The sequence below is a fragment of the Acanthochromis polyacanthus genome, chromosome 4 (genome assembly GCF_021347895.1).
Source record: "Acanthochromis polyacanthus isolate Apoly-LR-REF ecotype Palm Island chromosome 4, KAUST_Apoly_ChrSc, whole genome shotgun sequence".
NCBI lineage: Eukaryota > Metazoa > Chordata > Actinopteri > Pomacentridae > Acanthochromis > Acanthochromis polyacanthus.
This window is the reverse complement of record NC_067116.1, coordinates 20,128,018-20,150,125: the sequence shown is the minus strand read 5'-3', so window position 1 is coordinate 20,150,125 and position 22,108 is coordinate 20,128,018. Positions and strand designations below refer to the sequence as shown.

Genomic DNA, 22,108 nt, shown 5'->3' with positions numbered 1-22,108 from the left:
TTATCCGATTTTAGAAATCTCACTGTTGGACTCTGACCTAGATGTGACTGTGGAAGTGAAGATGATGAGAGCAACTTGATCCAGTTGTTCAGGTCAGCTTTGATTCAGTGACCAAGTTAAACGTCATCTTTCTTAAAACCACACAATGGAAATGTAAAATGGCTGGCTTTGGCTCCATCCAGTGATAGAATCAATTAGGACATTGTGGCATCCATCCATCCATCCATCCATCCATCCATCCATCCATCCATCCATCCATCCATCCATCCATCCATCCATCCATCCAACCACTGCTTATCAATCAATCAGTCAAAATTTTATTTATATAGCACTTTTTACACAAGAGATTGCAATACAAAGTGCTTTACAGATTAAAAACGATTAAAAACGATGCCTCACGTTCTACCCGTTCCACCCCCCCACCCCACCTCCGCCCCTGCCCCCAAACTGCTTACTCCTCATTAGGGTCGTGAGGAGCTGAAGTCTATCCCAGCTGACTTAGGGTGAAGACAGAGGACACCCTGGACAGGTCACCAGTCTGTCACATATAGAGACAAACAATCACACTCACAGTCACACCTACAGACAGTTTAGAATCACCAGTTAACCTCAGCATGTTTTTGGACTGTAGAAGGAAGCAGGATTACCTGGAAAAAAAACTGCAGCATCAGACATTTAACAGAAATACATACTGTAGTGATGCTGCACTTTCTACATATTTCTGTTTAATCATTAGAACATCTTCCCTTATCTCTTCCTATTGTGTTCAGACTTGATTTTGTATCACATTAATTTGTGTGTAAAATTTATTTGTTTTGAAATTGATTGATATTTATTCTACCATACATTTTAAGAGTGTTTTTTTCCGACTTTTTCAGCAATAAAATACATGTGATACTTTGAGGAAACTCCACTCCCAGTACACTGTAAAGATGTGGCAGGTCAGAGATGGTTTCAGGTTGTTTTCCGGGATTCTGCCCCTGATGACAACACTCAGAGAAGACAGCAGGTTTGGATAGTTACATCCATCAAGCTGTGTTTCCTCTGTGTCACCTGCTTTCTCATATTTGATGACAGTTAAGTGTAATTATTTGGGCAGACAGTTATATGGTTTATAAAAACCTCCCATGTGGAGGCCACAACGAAAATCCTAAGGCTACAAATAGTTGGCTAAAGACTGTCTTTTCTGGGCATGGCAGGATATAGCCAATTGTGAATTTGTGACTATGTTCTTAAAACAGCACCATTGAAGGTTCTGATCAAAGCAGCAGGATAGTCTGACAATAACACCATGTTACAATGGTCAGAAGAGGCTGAAGGAGCCTTCCAGGTATTAAAAAGGAGGTTCTGCAGTCTGCTCCAGTACTGGTAAATCTGGACTATTCTAAGTCATTTCATTTGTATGTCGCTGAAGAAATCAGGTTATGCATGTGCAGTGTTGACTCATGATACAAGTATGGGGAAGTAACCACTAGCTTGTATAGTACTAAGTTAGACAATATGGAGGCAGGATTGCCACTCTGATACCAGGGTGTGGTGACAGCTGTTTTTCCTTTTTAACTAGCCTCCTCACTGACAATGGGACATCTGGTAGCATTGTACACGTACCATCAACGGCAGGCTTTACTCACAAAGTTTGTCTTAACTCAGGCCAGAAAAACTGGTGAAGTGATTCTTTCTGCAGCTGGACTCACCATTCAGCACTGTAACATTATAAATCCAACAACCAGGATGGGGTTGCCTTTAGAAGATACTCCACATGATTGTATACAGTGTACAAATTATTTCACGTGAAGATTTACAAAACCAACCCATCCCTGCAGACTTCACCTTATTTATGGATGGGTCAGAAAGATCGCATGCAGGATAGGCTGTTGTCCCACTAAATGAGGATGGCTCGTCATTCTCAGACGTTGAAACTATGAAGATTGCTCTGCCATGTTTTGTTCTACTCGCTCAAATTAAAGCCTTTAACAGCTGCATTCAAATTAGTTCAGAGTTTTAAAAAAAACTTAATGTATATACAGATTCAGTATATGTGTATTTTGTGTGGTATTTCATGGCAACATATGGACACAAAGAGGTTTTCGTAGAGCTGAGCACAATACATAGCAAGAAATAGTCATTGGATAAACCATTTGTGGTACAATCAGCAAAGGTTTATCAACCACTCAGTGACAGTATTTAGAGGGTCTGATGGAACTACATACTACCTCATGTAGTTGTTGTTGGTGCTGCAGAACTAATTACTCCTTGACACCTTGTTAGCAGAAGAACGAGGGGTGTGTGAACGTTTTGGTGAAGAGTGTTGTAGCATCATTTCTATGAATACAGATAAAGGGAGTAATTTAACTAGGGCATGTGAGCAATTAAAGACCTTGAGAGGAGAACATGTGTGAAATTCTAATTAGATTACAAATACTGATGCAACATGAGGTTGGCTTCTCTGCTCATCTTGGAAAGAGCATTACAGGTAGTAGGGGTAGCTACTGCATTAGTAACAGCTGTAGACGCTAATTTTGCACCCTTTAGCTACCTCTTGTGGGTGTTTTGCATAATTGCCCACCAGTTTCTGTTAACCAGCTAAACATTTTGATCACTTTCCCAGCAAAATTATTTTAGTTGCAGCGTTTGGGGATTTTTATTGTGTACTCAACTCATTGCAAGCCCCCCACATCACATCTCTCAGGACTAGGCTATTCCATAACTTGCAGTTTCTTCTTTTTGAGACAACCCTTTGTGGATTTGCTCTTGTGCTTAGATCAAGAGTTACCTGTAGATGCTTTGATGAAATTCTTGGTTTGTTTGTGCAAACATTATGCTCAGTGGCAGGATTCTCTGGGGCAGCTGGCTGATAGTTCTCTTATTTAAATTGCGAACATGGCTTTAAAAATCAATTTTATGGGTCATTTAACAGGCATTGTTTCAAGGAGAATAATATTGACTTGTTCAAATATGACTAAAACCCCCCACAAGAATTACCATTTTATTAATATTTCATGATGGTTTATTCAAATGCTGAGATTAAATAGTCCCTTTCATGTCCATTACATCTTCCATTCAGTCGAACAAGCAGTTTTAAAACAGTGCTTTTCTATTTTTTCATTATTCACATCTATTTACGTAAAGTTTGTAGTGACACATATCAGACCTAGATATCACATTAAAACTGCTCATCACTGAATTTTCCATTTCAACACATTTTCTCACTAAGAGGCAGTGAAAGGGCATTCAGTGTAGGCTCTATACACCTACACAAATATACCATGAACTGTGCTTATCTTTGACATGTTACACTATTATTGCTTTTACTATATTTCCACCATATTTACCTGATGGCAGAAACATTGTCCCAGAAGAGAAGTATTACCATACATTCAGAAGTGCACATGTGCCTGACCAAAGTTAAAAACAAAAGGTTATTGGTAACACTAGATTATAAATCTGCAACAGTTGTTCTTCATATAAAATATCCATAACAGAAAATAATGGGTCTGATAAAACAAGGACACAGAGGTGTGACAGTACAGGAAAGATTTTATTCAAACTTGTAAACAATGCAGCTTCTGTTGGAAAGAGTCCCAGCGTAGATTTTTATATGAAAATACAGTTTTAACTTTTTTTAGTATCAGTGCAGAAGTACAAATCTACACAAAGCACATAAACAGAAAGCTGTCTGTTACCAGAAACCGCATGATATATCTCAACTAATAAATCATTTTTTTCCCACTGAAATTCTCCAAAAACTTCTGTAATCAGCATCATATGAATGTCACATTATTACACAAAAATTCTGTGGTTTTATTTGTGTAATAAAATAATTGTTTGCAGAAAGAATATTTATATTTTTAATGTGATTATTGCTGGAGATAAAAATCACTCAGTATTACTACGATGGATTAACACAGTTTGATTCAAGTTTTAAAGTCCTTCTTTTCCATAATGTTATACAAACATGTAAAACTAAAAAAAGCATATAAGACATAAAGGTGAACTATACTGGCACAAATGTTCTGTTTCTTCTGATTCTTCATCTTAGAGCTCAGGATTAGTTCAGTTTTATTAGGAGATGCAAGTCAGAAAAGTAAAACGGAATAATTTCTTATATCTCTCAATGCACTGGCTATAGTTGTCATAATTATCATTATTGTAGCTTTGTGGAACCAGAATTTACTGTGCATGCTCTGATGCCAAAGGACACAATTCATACAATACTTCACTTCTCTGTAATGTATCTTAATGGAGAGCTAGTTAGCTCAACTTCATCTTAGCTCAACGAAATTACTTTTAACAGACAGAGATGACCAGTGAGAACCCAGGAGATCAGACTGAAGCCACAACAACCTCTTATTTTCCAGGAGCCACCACTGAAGCAGGCTGCATGACAACCACATTGGAGTCCTTCTTGCGATATTTCAACTCGCGGTGCATCTGACAATAGGAGCACCACACACAGACACAGGATGTAGCGATGTCCTTACAGAGAGAACTCTGCAGAGAAAAACAAATGTGATTATGATCTTTTTACTTTTTTTAACTATTCCCCAGTTATTGTTTTTTAAACATAAATTGTCATTTTTTTCTTTATTGTTTATCTGTGACAACTTAAAACTAAATGCAAGGCTTCTATTTACTTATTCATTTAATAAATCAAACTACACTGAGGTCTGGAGGCCTCATTTATTGTATTTGTAATAAAATAAAATATGCAGGCACACAAATGTGAAATTTGGCTAGCTATAACAATAAACATTTAAAGGCAATGTTTGTAAAATTATAAAAACCTTAATTAGAGCATTTAAATTTGTAAATTAAACCAGTTGAATAAAAATAAGAACCACTGAAAGTAAAAGAAAGATGAAATTAAAAACCTGGATTGATCTGCAGATAAAACTGCTTTAGATTGTTCTGCAGGTTGTTCCAGGTTCACTGAGTAAAACTCAATTTTCAAAGCTCAGTAAAGAGAGTTAACACCTATCAGTGGTATATTATTATAGTAAGGGCCAGCATTTAAAGTCAGTCATGAGATAAGGAGCTCAGAAACCATTAAGGACAAAAACTTGTTTTCAAACATTAGATAAGAAATGATTGTGCTTCAGTTTTCTATATGTTATACCTTGATACCATACTTGTATCGAATGCCAACCCTCAGAGCCAAGGCAGCAGGAGGAACGATCAGAGGAATCCCAAAGGCTGATAACACAGAAGGGCTGCAAATGTCACACAGTGGGAGGCAACGGTTCTCATCAAACTTTCCTGCAACCGTGCAGGCAAGACATGGGCAACACCAGAAACCATAGCAGCCTGAGCAAAAAAAGCACAGTAAATGAATGAATGTGCTCCAAATGGAACACTGTCAATAAACGCTTTTGAAAGTTGGCCGACTCTTACATGAACTTGTGTCTTCACAACAGCCGAAGAGGCCAGTGTTCCAGTTTGTCAAAGGGACTGCCATTGGTCACTGAATGTCAGCACAGACTGAGATTGAACAACCTGTGAACATACAGAAATCAGTATAAACCAAGAAAACCTCAATTGCATGTTTTCAACAAATCCATTGTGTAGTCCTATTAGATTTTACAGTCATGTTCTGTGCAATCACAATTAGTTTAGTAATAAACATATTTCTAATGAATTTCCTGTTTTATAGTTGCAACTTTTTGATGGTCAAACCCGTTGTGCTAGTCATAGGAATGGCATTTAAATGGAGAAAAACCAGAACAGCAATGAGCAGCAGGGAGTGACTGCAGAATATCTGTGCTCTGATATGGCATGAAAATGATATAAATATATAGAGTGACAGTGAGAAAATAAACTACTGCCAACTTTAGCAAGTGCTTTTGAAAAGGTGTGTGTAGTGAAAACTAAAATGTGATCTTTCATAGACATTCAGATATTCTCTTAACAGTCAGCTGTGCAGGGTGTGTGCGAGTTGGTGTCAGAACTCAAGTCATGTTCCCGATTGAACTTTTTACAGCCATAAACAAAGCTGGAGCAACAACAATAAGAAGGGCTTCTCTGCATATTTTATCTATTTGATACAACCTAATATGGCTGATGTTTTTTTTTTCAGTACTGATACCAAAAATGTATTTGCTTCCAGTGAGGCATTTCAAAGGTGCTTACAGTAGTAAGTTCTGTTTTTAAACAAAGTGCCACAAACATTTGATTCTGTGGATCTTGTACTTTAACAGTAGTTGTTTTTGGCTATTTTTTTTTCACTATAAATACTCAATTTTGAACAAATAAACCAAAGGTCTTACCTGATAAAGCTGGAAGCCTTGCTCTCACCTCAGATGCCTCTAACAGAACATGGCTCCTGTGAGGAGTGGCAGCACATGTATTTTCTAGAAACCTGATGAATGCAATGCTGCACAACCTGAACTGCTGTATGAAGTGACCTTAAAACGACAACAACACTCTTTAAAGTGTGGCCTGTTGTTTATATGCATGCAGGTGTGGCAAACTTGTCCAAAAAATGTTGTCTTTATTCAAAGAGTCACTTGTAGCATTCCCATTACATGCAATGACTGTGCACAATCTTCTTAGTTATTAGTTTATTTTATTTATACATTTTATTTATTTTTAATTCAATTTCAGCAGTTTGTGTTTAGTTGGATTTTCCATTGCAGCAACTCAGAGCTCGAGTGTCAAAGACGGATCACTATCTGGATTACTTGTGTTTTGGGAGACCAAAAAAAAAATCATGTAAAAACAGAAGCAGAGCCAAATATTGAGAGTAGCTTCAGTGCTTCATTTACAATCGGGTCCTTTCAAAACTCCCCAAAAGAACTACTCAGCAGACTCATGCTAATGACCAAAATAAGCACACGAGGGCTCAGTGACATCTGTGCATTTCAACAACCCGCACCGATACAACGACCATCGTTGAGTAGTCAATGAGTTTTGGTATCAGTCGTTGGAATAATAGCCCTGGACACACCTCACAGAAGTTTAAAAGCTGAGGCAACACCAACCACCACCAGAACTGAAGAAGCCTCTTGGATGAGAGGTGAAACGTCTTCAAGGAACTTTCTTAAAGTCCAGTTGATTTATTTAAACTACTTTGGATGGAATCTCTGGTTTAAAAAAAAAATATAGGCAACCAGAAACAAGGTTGACAATTTCCTGAAGACACTCTTCAGCAAAGAGGATACTGGAGATGACACTCTCAGCAACATTTGAACCTAGCAACATGGTGAAAGACCTCGGAATTAAGAAGGGAAGCAGACTTGGCAATTGTCACGTGGTCGAGGATATCCTCAGAGAGGGCAGCTACGGCGTCGTAGCCAAATGCCGTAATATGGAAGCTTCCAAGACTGAAGCCATCAAGGTGAGCGAAAGCGACGAAGGCGTTCTGGAAGTGGCGATGGATGAAATAGCCATCCTGAAGCGGCTGCGCTGCTTGAACCCAGACACGTGCAACATCATACGGTGCAATGGATTTTTCTTTGACAAGGAGAACATATGCATACGCTTTGAACTCCTTGATCTCAGCCTTCAGGATTACCTGCAGGAGAAAAACCTCAGAGGTCTAACTGCTAGAGAGCTAACTGTACCCTGGAAAAATGGACTCCGGCGTCCTCAGATTTATCTTCGAAGCTCAAGGTTCGAAGCTCAACCACCTGATAACGTCCTTGACCGTGGATGTTACACTCCTGATTTTTTTCTTTGCCCAGGAGTTTGGCAGCTCACGCTGCAGATTCAAGACTCCAGGTGAGTATCAGCATGGATTTTGTGCATCAGAGATGAGGAGCATGAAACTCAGTTCTCTTAATGACATTAAAAAGTATATGGTGCAAGACGCAGGATACGAAGAGGATCAAGAGATCTTGGTCAGCTTGATTAAAAGGATGCTGTCCCCTGATGCAGACAGAAGGATCACAGCTCAGGAGGTTGCCATGTTTGTTTTGATCTTCTGGCGCTTGGTGTCGTCGTCACACCCGGATATCCCGCCCCACACACGAATACTGCTGCGTGATTGGCCCGAACCAACTTGGTGCTGTACGAAAAGTGAAGGCGGGAGCGGAGCAAGATGGTTTCTTGAGAGATTTGTGAACTCACAATTATCGCGAGAAATCAACTTGCTGGCAAGGTTACCTGTTCACTATTGTAATACTTCTGTACTTTCAAATCATTCAGAGATCCTACCTGTGAAACACTAGCCAAAAGCATTGGAGATTTCTTTTTCATTTTTTGTAAATGTTTTATGGAACTGCACAAATAAAAACAAGTGGCATTAAGGCAACAAAAAAGTCATTATGTCCAGTACTTGCCACATTGACTAGATTTTCCCCCGTTCTCTTCCAAAAATATCACTTATGTTAACACCTGTGAACTTTTTTCAGATCTTACATTTTTCAGTCAAGATATCAGCTTTAAATTAGAGTTATATTGACAGAAAAAAAAAGAAAAATGGCTAGAAGATGAACCTGGTATCAAAACATAGGTTAAAAAAAGAGATCTACCATATGTTATAAATAATTTTGAACAGCCACCTAATCCACATGGTGATATGACCCTGGAAACATTACCCAGCATGCACCATTTAAAGTTATAAAAAAAACATTTTACTGGAGCAGTTATGCTACTGAAGGTATGATATACCTATTGATACTGGGTGACAGAAAAGCTGGTTAAAGAAAAAAAACACGCTGAACAAAACAAGGTTTTTACTTTACAGTGACACCAGGGGTGAAATCTGTCCTTTTTTTTTACTGGTGTAGTGACTAGTATAAAATATTAATGTAATATTTTGTGGTCACAGCTGAGAGATGCAGAGAGGAAATCTTGTTCTGGTGGCAGATTATCTAATGAGGGGATATACTGGTAGTTTTTTTAAATTTGTTTTTTAATTCATTGCAACTCATAATTTGTTCCGTATTTGTTCCGTATATACTTATGTACACTAATTTGGTATTTTCTATTCATAGCTATTTTGATGACTACTTGTTTTGCAAATTAACAGTACTTTTACTTGTGTAATCAGACAGAATAGATGTCACATGCATTCAGAATGTTCACTGTGTTTCATTGAATCATACCGGTGTTTTTCATGCGGTGGCTCCTGCACTAAAATCAGACAAACTTACCATCAGAAATAAATTTGTTGTATTAATTCAAAAATATTTTGTCAATATAATACAAGCTGGTTAATTTAGCTGACCTTCACATTTTTTAATTTTAGCTAACAAAGTACAGTTGTATAAAACCTGCTGACATGAAGAAAAGAGAAGTTAATGAGTACTTTTGTTTCACTGTATATATATTCAACAAATAAATTACAGTATCATACTACAGATGAAGATAAAACATTTTTGAGCCCCAGAGAGAAATTAAAAAAACGACCCACAAAAAAATGTATATAAAATAATTAAGTTACCTTTACCAGCTCCAACTTTAAAGTTCTGAACACAATAATGCATAAATACTTACACTCATATAACTACATCATTCTTAAATGTGCCATTCTGCATAACAACTTGAAGTATATTTTGATGCAAATTATGTTTGTGCTTTTACTGATGTATAAATTTACATGCATTTCTTGTATACCTTGTAGAATAGAAAGATACAAAGAAAACAAACAGAAAAAATAAAATAGAATACTTCAACAGACTGTTTACATCTATTTTATAATACTAAAATATATTGTTGGGAAGGAATGTCCTCTCAAATCACGTTTACTCTAAACAACCAACCATGAAACAAAGGTGCCACCTAGTGACGACAACAGACAATTGTTTGTATAAAATACTCAGTATTGACAACTAAGCACTTTTACTTAAGTAATGAATATTTCCATTTTATGCTTCTATATACTTCTGCTTCACAGGATTTCAGAGGGATATTGTACTTTCTACTCCATTACATTCATATTTCAGTTACGAAATCAATATTAATATACAGTGATCAGGTATAACATTATGACCACCTGCCTAATATTGTGTTGGTCCACCTTTAGCTGCCAAAACAGCCCTGACCTGCCAAGGACTCCAGTGAACCCCTGAAGGTGTGCTGTGGTATCTGGCACCAAAAAGTTAGTAGCAGATCCTTTAAGTCCTGGAAGTTGTGAGGTGGGGCCTCCATAGATCAGACTTGTTTGTCCAGAACATCCCACAGCTACTGGATTGAACTGATATCTGGGGTATTTGGAGGCCAAGTGACTTGAACTCCAACCATTCCTGCACCCCACAAGAGCTGCAGTTCTGGAGATGCTCTGACCCAGTCATCTAGCATCACAGTTTAGTGCTTGTCAAACTCGCAGATTCACAACACATGTTGTGAATCTGCACTGTATATACAAAATTTAATTGAATGGGCTTTTATTTCTAACCCTTTTGTGTTATACACAAACATAGAACATCGTTTTTGCACCAAAAACAGAACCTTTCACAGCAAGACAACACCAAACTGCTGGTGATCAGTCTGGCCTGAATAGCAGTTTCTGGGCTCCGGATATTCAGCCCCTATTAATGACGAATATCCCAATATTCAGTCCAGTCCGCTCCATAATGTCCGACGGTGGGGGGCGGCGAATATTCAGATCTCAAAATTAATATCCGGATACCACCGTCACGACCGAATATTCGGATATTTGGATATTCGGGTCCAGCCCTAGATCAGTAGTAGAATGTTCACTCAGAGAGAGGTAGTGTTTGGTTATTACTGTAGCAACAACAGGTCCATTAATGTCAGAATCTCTCAAAGTCTGTATAATAGCGATGCAACTATTCATTTGACAGCTACTTTGAGTAGCAGTTGTTTAAATGGTCCCTGTAGGAAAGCCAAAGGTGCATTACCACAGCCAATGAATATAACTACATGCTGGAACATAAACTACCATTTGAAAGTTTGGGGTCACTTAGAAATATCGTTATTTTTTACAAAAGAAAAAAAAATTCTTCAATGATGGTAACAATCAGAAATACAGTCTACACATTGCTAATGTGGTAAATGACTATTCTGGCTGGAAACGGCTGGCTTTTAATAGAATATCTTCATAGGTGTACAGAGGAACATTTCCAGCAACCATCACTCCTGTGTTCTAATGCTACATTGTGTTAGCTAATGGTGTTGAAAGCCTACCTGATGATTAGAAAAGCCTTGTGCAATTATGTTAGCACATGAATAAAAGTGTGAGTTTTCATGGAAAACATGAAATTGCCTGGATGACCCCAAACCTTTGAACAAAAGTGTACATAGATCCATAAATCAAAGCAGCTCTTCTAACAAATGATACTTGACAGTTGCCCAGAAACATCACAGTTTAGAAAGCATACCCAGTCAGAGTAGAGACAGTCCTTAGTGACAGCTGTTCATTTAAATCTGTGAAATGGTGTCAAGAAGTTCATGAGTCACTATTTGTTTGATATGATAGGGGATATCGAGCTGTTGCGGACATTCAGCTGGGTGGCAACAGTCAGTCCAGCTCTCTCTTCTCTGGCTTTCACATTGTTTGCTTTTACTTTGGATAATTTCCCATTTAGTTCTGTAGATAAGGTGTCTGGGGAGTGTCTGGGACCATCTCAGGTAAGTCTGTGGTTTAAGGTAGTGGCTCTGGCTTTTTTTGTTTGTTTGTTTGTTTTTTTCTTGTTAGATAGTATTAGAAATTAGCAGTTACCAATTTTTTCACACCAGAGTTCACCACCTACCCTCCTGGAGGTGTTGTGGGACTAAATAGGTGAAACACCATTTAAGGGAGGTTTCCACCTGATGGCCCCCAGAGATGTGTTAGGAATCACTGCTCACTGGTGTGTATAGTGATAGGTCAGGGATCCTAGGTCCTTCATTAAATATGCATCCTTTTTGTTTGGAGCACAAGTGAGTTGTGTTTAAACTAACTGTAAATTAAACTTATGTTTAGTTACAGCTCACATGTAGGCTCGCCTCCAGTGTCTATCTAGCCTTTAGCCGGGTTGTGACACTGTCTATCTATTATCTGTCTATTGCTTCAGGTATATGAAACAGATCTAGTCACTGGTCTCTTCTTAGCCAGCTGTTTGGGCACCACTGTTTGCAGCAACCTCCTCACTAGGTCCAGGCGTCCTGTACTGATCAGAGTCCTGGATAACTCTGTGACCTCGGCCGTGTGTGTCCTGTAAAGGTACTTCAGCTCGGCCTTCACTACGTCCTGAGGATACCTCTCCTCTGACTTGTGCACCCACAGCTCCAGCTGGGTGATGGCAGAGCTGGGATCAGGGCCTCCCTGCATGAACAGAACCAGGAGGGCCTGTAGGAGGCAGCGCAGGGCTGTGGCATCTCTGCTCCCTGGTCTCTCCAACTCCACGGCCTGTTTGAAGCAATCTGCAGCGTTCTGCTGTTCACCTTTCATTAGGAGGCAACGTCCTCTGAGCACGTGGAGGTCTGGCAAACTATCGGCCTGCTCAAACTGAAGAGCATGAGAGATCTTCACCAAGGCACTGTTCACTGCACTCTCATCCACTAACAGGCTCTCCTGAAGTGCGTCTACACCCATGTAGTAATACACCTGAGAGGAAGACATGAATCTGATAAGCCTTTTGAAGCAAAAACACAATATTTGACCACCTGTGTCACAGTTTATGTTTTTTACCTGTGCCATTTCTATATAAGTCCGCAGACATGGACACACACTGAGCACCTTTTCCAAGTCTTTTCTAGCCTCAGTTAGCTTCTGTCGGTCAGGTATTCCTCCTTCCCCATGCTTTGCATTCTCCAAGTCTCTGACATATAGGATCATATTGATCTACAAAGAACACAGCACCATGTTGTAAATATGTTATCTCATTAAAAGTAAGTATATTTGTATTTCTTGCAGCTGTTTGCAGTTTAGGGCCTCATTGTTAACATTTTCAGATAAATACTGCACATAAATACAACAATTAACAGTTAATACCAGCTAACACAACAGAACTACCCAAATATGTCACTTGTGTGCATCTATTAGCCACTTGAATTTCATGCAAATATTAAAGCACTGAAAGGATCTGACATGACAGTAGACTGGGTCATGCTGATTTGAAGTGTCTCAGCTGCAGTACCTTGGCACGGGTGCAGTAAGCCTGCCAGTTGAGCTCTGGGTCTGGCAGCACATTCAGGGCCATGTTGCAGATCCCTGTGGCCATCTCATGTTTGCCCAGCAGAAAGAAGACCTTGGCTAGAAGGTTCAGAACAAATGCATCCTCGTTGGCCAAATTTATGGCCTGAAGATGCAGACAGTTCTGTTACTGTGGCATATACAGAGTGATCGCCTTGTCACAAACTGTCATGTAAAGTAGGACTAACGCACCCTCAACATTAAATAAAGTCACATTAAGACAAGACATGCATAACTTTTACAATGTGTAAACTTAAAACAACAAAGATGCCATGGCTGTACATCTGCACCTGTTGTCTTTAACACCAAATCATAGCTTTTGGGAATGTAAAGGGAACAGATCTCATCACATTACACACATACAACTCACACACGAAGAGGAACAAGATCTAGTGACTTCTAGAGTACCTTCATACAAAACAGTCCTCACTTGTGTTTTTTCCTGGCTTGTCTGAAATTTACATAGGTGAGTGAACTTACCGTTCCATAGCAAAACAGAGGATCAGAGGCTGAGAAGCCACAGTCATGTATCGACATGGGCACAGAGGAAAACTCATCCTTCCTCTCCAACATGATGCCAACATAACACCAGGCGAGAGCTGACAAGGGAGGTCAGAATGAGACTAATTAATGAGATATGAATGCAGGACTGGTGGTTGTATTAAAGTGTTTTAACATTATTGTGTTGTTGCCAGTACTTTCACTCCAATTAAATATTTCCAGAAAGGTTTTACTGCATTTTCTGTCTGTGAATGTACAGCAGAGCTGATATACTGTCCATACAGAAACATGCAGTGTTTACCTTTGTGCTGCATTTTCTCAGATTCCAGAGTTTCTTTGAGAAGTTTGAGTCCCTTATTGTAGTGAGTCAGTCTGGAGTATTCAGAATCTTCTTTGGTCTTTACTATGTTGTCCAGTCTGCAGAAAGGAAACAACTTCAGTATTTTCATGCTATGTAATGATATCTATCTAAATCTTCTGAGGTTGGTGCTGTACCTTATATAGTTGGTTGCCATTTTGAAATACCAGCTTCGTTTTTCCTCTGTTGGTATCTGAAAATCAACAGTGGTCCAGCAGCATTAGTTAGTGGCTATTTCAAAGAAATGTACACTTTTTTTTTACTTGTCCGAAATGTAAAAAAAACAAGATTAAAAACTCTCATTTGAGCTACAATAAATAGACATGACTTTCTGTGGAGCTAAGCTAGTTATACATGTGCCACATCTTCAAACTACAGTAAAGGTTTGCAGATGAAATGACTCATACAAGAGCAATGAGTCCAAAAATATCCAATAATTACCAGCACTCCGTGGTTAAACTAGCAGCCAATAAGAGATTGGATTATGCAGTCTCATAATGACATGCATTATTAACATCTAACAGCTCCACCTTACATTCTGCACTTTAATCCTTAGCAGTTTAACATTCAAAGTATCTTTATTCTGAGTATTTATGTCTCCATCTCACCAGATGACCTCCATAATCCAAGGCTCTGTTGTAAAGTGTCAGCGCTGCCATTAGTCTCTCTCTCAGGTCATCCTTGCTGTCCAGCTCCACATCGTGTGGATAAACGTAGGCCTGTTCAGCCAGGCAGCGAGCAGCCAGCAGTCTGCTCTCCTCTTGACAGGCCTCTCCAGGATCTAAACCCATGAAGTGAGACACTTTGTCCACACACTCTCCTGCATCCAGCTCTCTCCCCAGCTTGTCGTACACGTAGCCCAGGTTTGCCCAGGCGTTGAGGTTCCCAGGATCCTCTTTACAAATACTCCTGAAAGGTCAAAAGACAGTGTGGGGATGGGATAAAATAAATAAATAAATACATACAAATTATTCTGCCCTGTAAATTATTTTAAGTTCATTCAGCTTAGAAGCATAAGTTCTCCTGTTGCCTTAAAACTTTGAATGTTTAGACTCGCTGTGTTAAATTATCTTGAGAAAACAACATTATTAAACTTAACATATTAAGTTGAATCACATACACAATAGTTGCAGGCAGACTGGCTTTGTTTTTATGTTTTTTACATTCAAGTTTTAACAGTTTCTTCTTCACTGAATATGTCACTGAGCATGCAACCCTCTTTATTGAAGTCATTTTAGCCTTAAGTTCATACAAAGACCATCTGGGAGCCTGTTCCTGGTTATGGTGAGATACATGGTAAGTCTATGGATGGATAGGGCCTAAATTCAATGCTAATTCTGTCACACAACTGTTTAGCATTCCAAAAAATAATGATTGTAGTAGATTTAACATGTATTAAAAACACAGCAAGTTTTCAGCATATCTGTTTTCTTAATCTACAAAAACAGTTTTATTTCTTTACTCTCCTTTACTTCTATTTTCAGATACATTTACTAGAAATAAGCAAAATCCATGTGTTTTTTTAAAAAAAAAAAAAAGCAGAAAGGATTATTTGATTTGACTAAACTGATTAATAATATTTTACAGTGTAGTGAAAAACATTAATTTATGTTTGTTCGCTTTGGTCTAGACTAAATATCTCAACTGTGGGAGATTTTAGTTATTAATGGCAGCCAGAGCATTAATTGACTTTTTCTCCAGGATAACTTGACATTTTCAGGTTTTCGTGAAATGTCCTGACAAGTGGTTGGGTTACCAAGAAAAATAGTACACACATTTTTATTCATGGCTAACTATAGTTTATTCACCCTCAGTTGTTTAATTTAGTAATTTTGTTAGCAAATGTATAGGCTAGTATAGGTTAGCCATCTTTATAGCAAGTGTTAGCATGCTAACTTTGCTAACTAAGCATGGCCAGTACAATACATGTTGAAACATTAGCATATTAGCCTTGCTATTATGAGCACATCAGCATTTAGCTCCAAGTATCACTCTGAGTACAGCTTCACAGAGCTGCTGTGAGATTAACTGGTGTTTCTGATCTGTATTTCCTCAGCTACCAGGAAATTGGTTGTAGGAAAGTTGTTATGTAAAATGGCAGCAGGAAAAGAGAATGAAATCATTTGCATATTTTAATTAAATGCTGTAAAATACCACTGTGTATACGAGTCTGTTCTGTATTGGAATGTGCTGTTTGAAAATTAGAGGTACAAGCAGCAAAAATTTATAATAGTTGTTTATTATATAAGCTCAGCTAAAAAGTAAAACAGTCTAGACAATCAGTGTGGTTGAGCTGAAGTGTATGTAAATGACAGTCAGGTATTTCTGTTTCACACAAGCATGCAGGAAAATACATAACTGCTCAAGATCTCTAAAGAAATCAGGCATTGACAGTGTATTAAAGTCAGCTCTGTAATTCAACTGCTGTAGTGAATATTCTGAATATTCTACCTCAAAAAAGATGATAGTGTATTGTTACCTGAATATTTCCTCAGCTGTCTCCAGCTGTTCAAGGTGAAAAGCCAGCAGGCCCAAAAGATTTCGGACAGCGTACTGAAGATATCCAACTTCAGCCTCTAGCTCAGCTCGCAGACTCTCCTGTTTCAAATAAGTGTCCCGATGTCGAAGCTTCACAGGTCCAACAGGATCACAGTTAAGATTCAGCTCCAGGTGGAAGTGACCTGGGATGTAGTCCATGTCCTCCATGAGAGACTCAATGTCCTCCGTTTTTTCTGCTTCCATGGTCTTCTTTTGTTCTTCCTCAAGAAACCTTTAAAACGTACAACAAAATCCTGTTGGTGTATATTTTATCTGAAGATCGAAAGAAAACAGCTCTTCCTCCTCAGTTCACTCTTACACAAACCACGGTTTCTCTGCAGGTGCAGGCAGGTTGAACAGGTTAAGCTTGTGAGTGACTAGGGAGTGGAATAACATTTATGATGCACCTTTTCCCTATTCTGGATTCTCATTCATGACATTCTCAGTAAGCAACACAAAAATCATATGAATGTCTTTTTTATTTTTATTTTTTTAGAAAATTATAGTTCTTTATGCGTGTTTTGTCTTTGTTTTTTCGGATGTGTCTCAGTAACAGAAATACTATTTGACATTCCTTAAAGTCACTACTGACAGGATGATTTAATTTAATGTCTTGGTTTTTGCAAAAATGTTCTTGACGCCTTGTTTCTGGAGACAGTGTTAGCTGATTTGGCCCCTCTGTGCCTGTGTCAGTGGCCCATAGAAGAATGTACCCCATCAGGCTTAGTGTGACTGAAGAAACACTCAGTAAAACATTCTCCGTCCGTCATGTAGTGTACACACGTGGACAAAATTGTTGGTACCCCTCAGTTAAAGAGAAAGTTAATCAACAATTCAAAAGTGATGACTGATTTTGATTATTTAATTTTCAATAAATTTTTATTTATTGTTACTTTTGTGAGTTTCAAGTGATTTCAGTGAGAATTGTGGGTTTTTCCTTCTTTAACTGAGGGGTACCAACAATTTTGTCCACGTGTGTAGGTGCTTGCAAGCATATCTTTAATTAATTTATTAGAGGCAGAATAAAAATAACAAATTATCAGTAAGGAGTTTTGTGATGAGCTGCTGACAGACATGTACGTAACCACCTGGAGGAAATATGCAAAAAACTTTCAATAGTTGGAAAAAAATGCAAACATTCTCTGTGAATCCTCTTTCTAAATATACACCATCAGGTAAACATGATATGCACATTTTGCTCTCTGCAAACTCCAATTTCAATGAAATTTGGACGCTCTGTAAAACGTAAAACAAAAACAACCCAGAATACAATGATTTACAAGGAGTCAGTGTACATACAGGTTTTGGAGCAACATGTGCAACATATTTTCAGGGACGTTCTGTTTGTTAAACCACATGCTGCACGTGTTACAACAGCGTGGCTTTATAGTAAAAACGTGTGGGTACTAGACTGGTCTTCCTGCAATCCAGACCTTTCTCGCATTGAAAATGTGAAAATGTGTGGCACAAAATATGACAACGGAGACACCGAATTGTTGAGCGACTGAAGTCATACATCAAGCAAGAATTGGAAAGAATTACACCTACAAAGATTCAACAATTAGTGCCAATTCCCAAATGCTTATTGAGTGTTGTTAAAAGGAAAGCTGATGTAACACAGTGGTAAACATGCCTCTGTCCCAGCTGTTTTTGGAACATGTTGCAGGCATCAAATTCAAAATGAGTGAATATTTGCACAAAAAAAAAGTTTATCAGTTTGGACATCATATATCTTGTCTTTGTAATTAATTATAGGTTGAAAAAGATTTCCAAATCATCTTATTCTGTTTTTATTGATGTTCCAACTTCATTGGAATTGGGTTTTGTAGATTGCTTCTGCACACAAATCCAAACTCTTCCACCAGAAGGTAAACTTGTATTATGATAAAATAGACTTACAGAGCAGCTGAAGAGCATCTGTGTGTTTAATGCTGAACGCCCACTGTCATACTCAGTGTCTCATTGGACTCAGTGGTTCCTAGACAAGTGCAAGCTCTCCAAGAAAACTGGAAAAACTGTACAAAGCCTCTTCAGGAGAAGCAATTCAAGGAAAAAAAATCGTTGCTCCACTGACTGCTGAGGTGTAAAACTGAAAACTGCAACAATAACAGATACATAGAGCCCAACAGTAGGCTGATAGTGAGAGCAATTTAAACATAACAGGAACAGTTACACACGTGGACAAAATTGTTGGTACCCCTCAGTTAAAGAAGGAAAAACCCACAATTCTCACTGAAATCACTTGAAACTCACAAATGTAACAATAAATAAAAATTTATTGAAAATTAAATAATCAAAAACAGCCATTACTTTTGAATTGTTGATTAACATAATTATTTAAAAAAAACAAACTAATGAAACAGGCCTGGACAAAAATGATGGTACCTCTATAAAAGATTGAAAACTATTTGACCAGAGTGACATGATTAACTCAGGTGTGTCATTTAATTGACATCACAGGTGTTTCCAAACTCATAATCAGTCAGTCTGCCTATTTAAAGGGAGACAAGTAGTCCCCCTGCTGTTTGGTGAAAAGGTGTGTACCACACTGAACATGGACAACAGAAAGCGAAGGAGAGAATTGTCCCAGGACATCCGAAAAAAAATTATAGACAAACATCTTAAAGGTAAAGGCTATAAGACCATCTCTAAACAGCTTGAAGTTCCTGTGACAACAGTGGCTCATATTATTCAGAAGTTCAAGACCCACGGGACAGTAGCCAACCTCCCTGGACGTGGCCGCAAGAGGAAAATTGATGACAAATTGAAGAGACGGATCGTTGGAATTGTATCCAAAGAGCCCAGAGCAACCTCCAAAGAAATTAAAGGTGAACTCCAAGGCCAAGGTACATCAGTGTCAGATCGCACCATTCGTCGTTGTTTGAGCCAAAGTGGACTTCATGGGAGACGACCAAGGAGGACACCACTGCTGAAAAAAACTCATAAAAAAGCGAGACTGGAATTTGCAAAAATACATGTTGACAAGCCACAAAGCTTCTGGGAGAATGTCCTTTGGACAGATGAGACCAAACTGGAGCTTTTTGGTAAGGCACATCAACTCTATGTTCATAGACTCAAAAACCAAGCATACGAAGAAAAGAACACTGTCCCTACGGTGAAACATGGAGGAGGCTCAGTAATGTTTTGGGGCTGCTTTGCTGCATCTGGCACAGGGTGTCTTGAAAGTGTGCAAGGTACGATGAAATCTGAAGACTATCAAGACATTCTGGAGAGAAATGTGCTGCCTAGTGTCAGAAAGCTTGGTCTCAGTCGCAGGTCATGGGTCTTCCAACAGGCCAACCATCCAAAACACACAGCCAAAAACACCCAAGAATGGCTGAGAGAAAAGCGTTGGACTATTCTAAAGTGGCCTTCTATGAGCCCAGATCTGAATCCCATTGAACATATGTGGAAGGAGCTGAAACATGCCATTTGGAGAAGACACCCATCAAACCTGAGACAACTGGAGCTGTTTGCTCATGAGGAGTGGGCCAAAATACCTGTTGACAGCTGCAGAACGCTCATTGACAAATACAGAAATCGTTTAATTGCAGTGATTGCCTCAAAAGGTTGTGCAACAAAATATTAAGTTATGGGTACCATCATTTTTGTCCAGCCCTATTTCATTAGTTTGTTTTTTTAAATAATTATGTTAATCAACAATTCAAAAGTAATGGCTTTTTGATTATTTAATTTTCAATAAATTTTTATTTATTGTTACTTTTGTGAGTTTCAAGTGATTTCAGTGAGAATTGTGGGTTTTTCCTTCTTTAACTGAGGGGTACCAACAATTTTGTCCAGGTGTGTAATTAAGTTATTATTTTGTTTAGCAGTCCAGTAGAACCCATGGTGGGATGATGGCTGAACTACTGACATCCTAGGATGCGGATTGTTAAAATGTGACAGAACAAATATGAGATGTACACTCAACAAAAATATAAATGCAACACTTTTGTTTTTGCTCCCATTTTTTATGAGATGAACTTAAAGATCTAAAATTTTTTCCACATACACAATATCACCATTTCTCTCAAATATTGTTCGTAAATCTGTGATAGTGAGCACTTCTCCTTTGCTGAGATAATCCATCCCACCTCACAGGTGTGCCATATCAAGATGCTGATTAGACACCATGATTAGTGCACAAGTGTGCCTTAGACTGCCCACAAAACATCCCAGTTCTTGCATGGCCAGCATACTCACCGAACATGTCACCCATTGAGCATGTTTGGGATGCTCTGGATCGGGGTATACCACAGCATGTTCCAGTTCCCGCCAATATCCAGCAACTTCGCACAGCCATTGAAGAGGAGTGGACCCCCCCCCTCAATAAAACAAAACTGCACATTTCAGAGTGGCCTTTTATTGTGGGCAGTCTAAGGCACACCTGTGCACTAATCATGGTGTCTAATCAGCATCTTGGTATGGCACACCTGTGAGGTGGGATGGATTATCTCAGCAAAGGAGAAGTGCTCACTATCACAGATTTAGACAGATTTGTGAACAATATTTGAGAGAAATGGTGATATTGTGTATGTTTTGTTGAGTGTATGTAGTTTAAATTGATAAAAGATGTTTTTAAACTTGGACACGTATGTTCTGAGTCACCAGACCTACTGGAAGTGTTCATTAGTTTACAGTTTATAAATACTTATAGTAACAGATTTATGTTTTTCACCATATTTTTTTATATGACAGCCTTAGTGGGTGTCCAGTGGTTCTTACCTTTAAAGCTGTTTAGAAAATGGAGATGTTTGGTGTCATAGTGGCTTTTTGCCACTCTTCAAAGTGGCCAGTGTTAGACTGAAAATAAGCAAAGTGATCTAATGCTTTCCTCTGGTAAAATGAACACATATGTTCAGGCCTAGTCATGATGAGACACTCAGTGACAGCTACTGGCAGCTAAAAGATATGTGTGTTTATGTGGTAACAGGAGTAATGAGTCACTTGCGAGTGAGTCAGGTTGCAGTTAAACTGTTTTGTCTGAATTGAATTGTACTTCGGCCTTGTACTCAGGACACAGCCCTTCTGACAAGGAATTAGTCAGTACAGACACACCGGTCAATGGCAGCAGTATTCCTAGTGCTAAACATGTAGGTGTTGGTGGGACTGGAAACTGCATCACCTGGGGCAAACCTATGCAAATACGGAGACAAACATGCAAACCTCACACTTTGAAAAAGGCATTTGCCTCAGAACTGCCTTGATGGATAGAGTTGCCATCAGAATGTGTTGCAAAATGTGAATTCAGTGCTGTAGATCTGCCTCAGTGGGCAGCCCTTTTCCATTTGTACCATGTGGGTGTGCAGAAATCTGAAAATGTTCTGCTCTCAACAACCGTTGCCATGGTGGTCATCGTGGATACCAGGCTGATTGCATGGTAACATAATGATTACAGATGCGTGTTTGTATGACTCTGCACCCTCAAAGCCAAAGACAGAATTTTACAGTGTTTGGTTCATAAATGATCCAGTTCAAAAGACATGTTTACATTCCAGCAGCTAAGAGACAAAAACAAAGGTATCATTAGAGAGAGGTTGACCCCTAATAATCCCTGTGGCCTTCACCATTTACTCCCCTCTAAAGAAGGATTAGGATATGTGTACCACATGCTGGTAAAGGTCCTTTTGCTT

At 38.7% G+C, this 22,108-nt stretch overlaps 1 protein-coding gene across 1 annotated transcript; it reads right to left on the bottom strand.

Annotated features, from left to right (window-relative positions):
• Positions 1-11,878: 11,878 nt before the first annotated feature.
• On the bottom strand, positions 11,879-16,765 carry ttc22 (tetratricopeptide repeat domain 22). The gene is made up of 8 exons (XM_022216272.2): positions 16,417-16,765; positions 14,546-14,846; positions 14,075-14,130; positions 13,881-13,996; positions 13,559-13,677; positions 13,023-13,184; positions 12,575-12,727; positions 11,879-12,490 (listed from the first exon to the last, which is right to left on the bottom strand). The coding sequence occupies exons 1-8, from the start codon at positions 16,677-16,679 to the stop codon at positions 11,954-11,956; spliced, it is 1,707 nt and encodes a 568-aa protein (XP_022071964.2). The 5' UTR covers positions 16,680-16,765; the 3' UTR covers positions 11,879-11,953.
• Between the last annotated feature and the right edge of the window lie 5,343 nt (positions 16,766-22,108).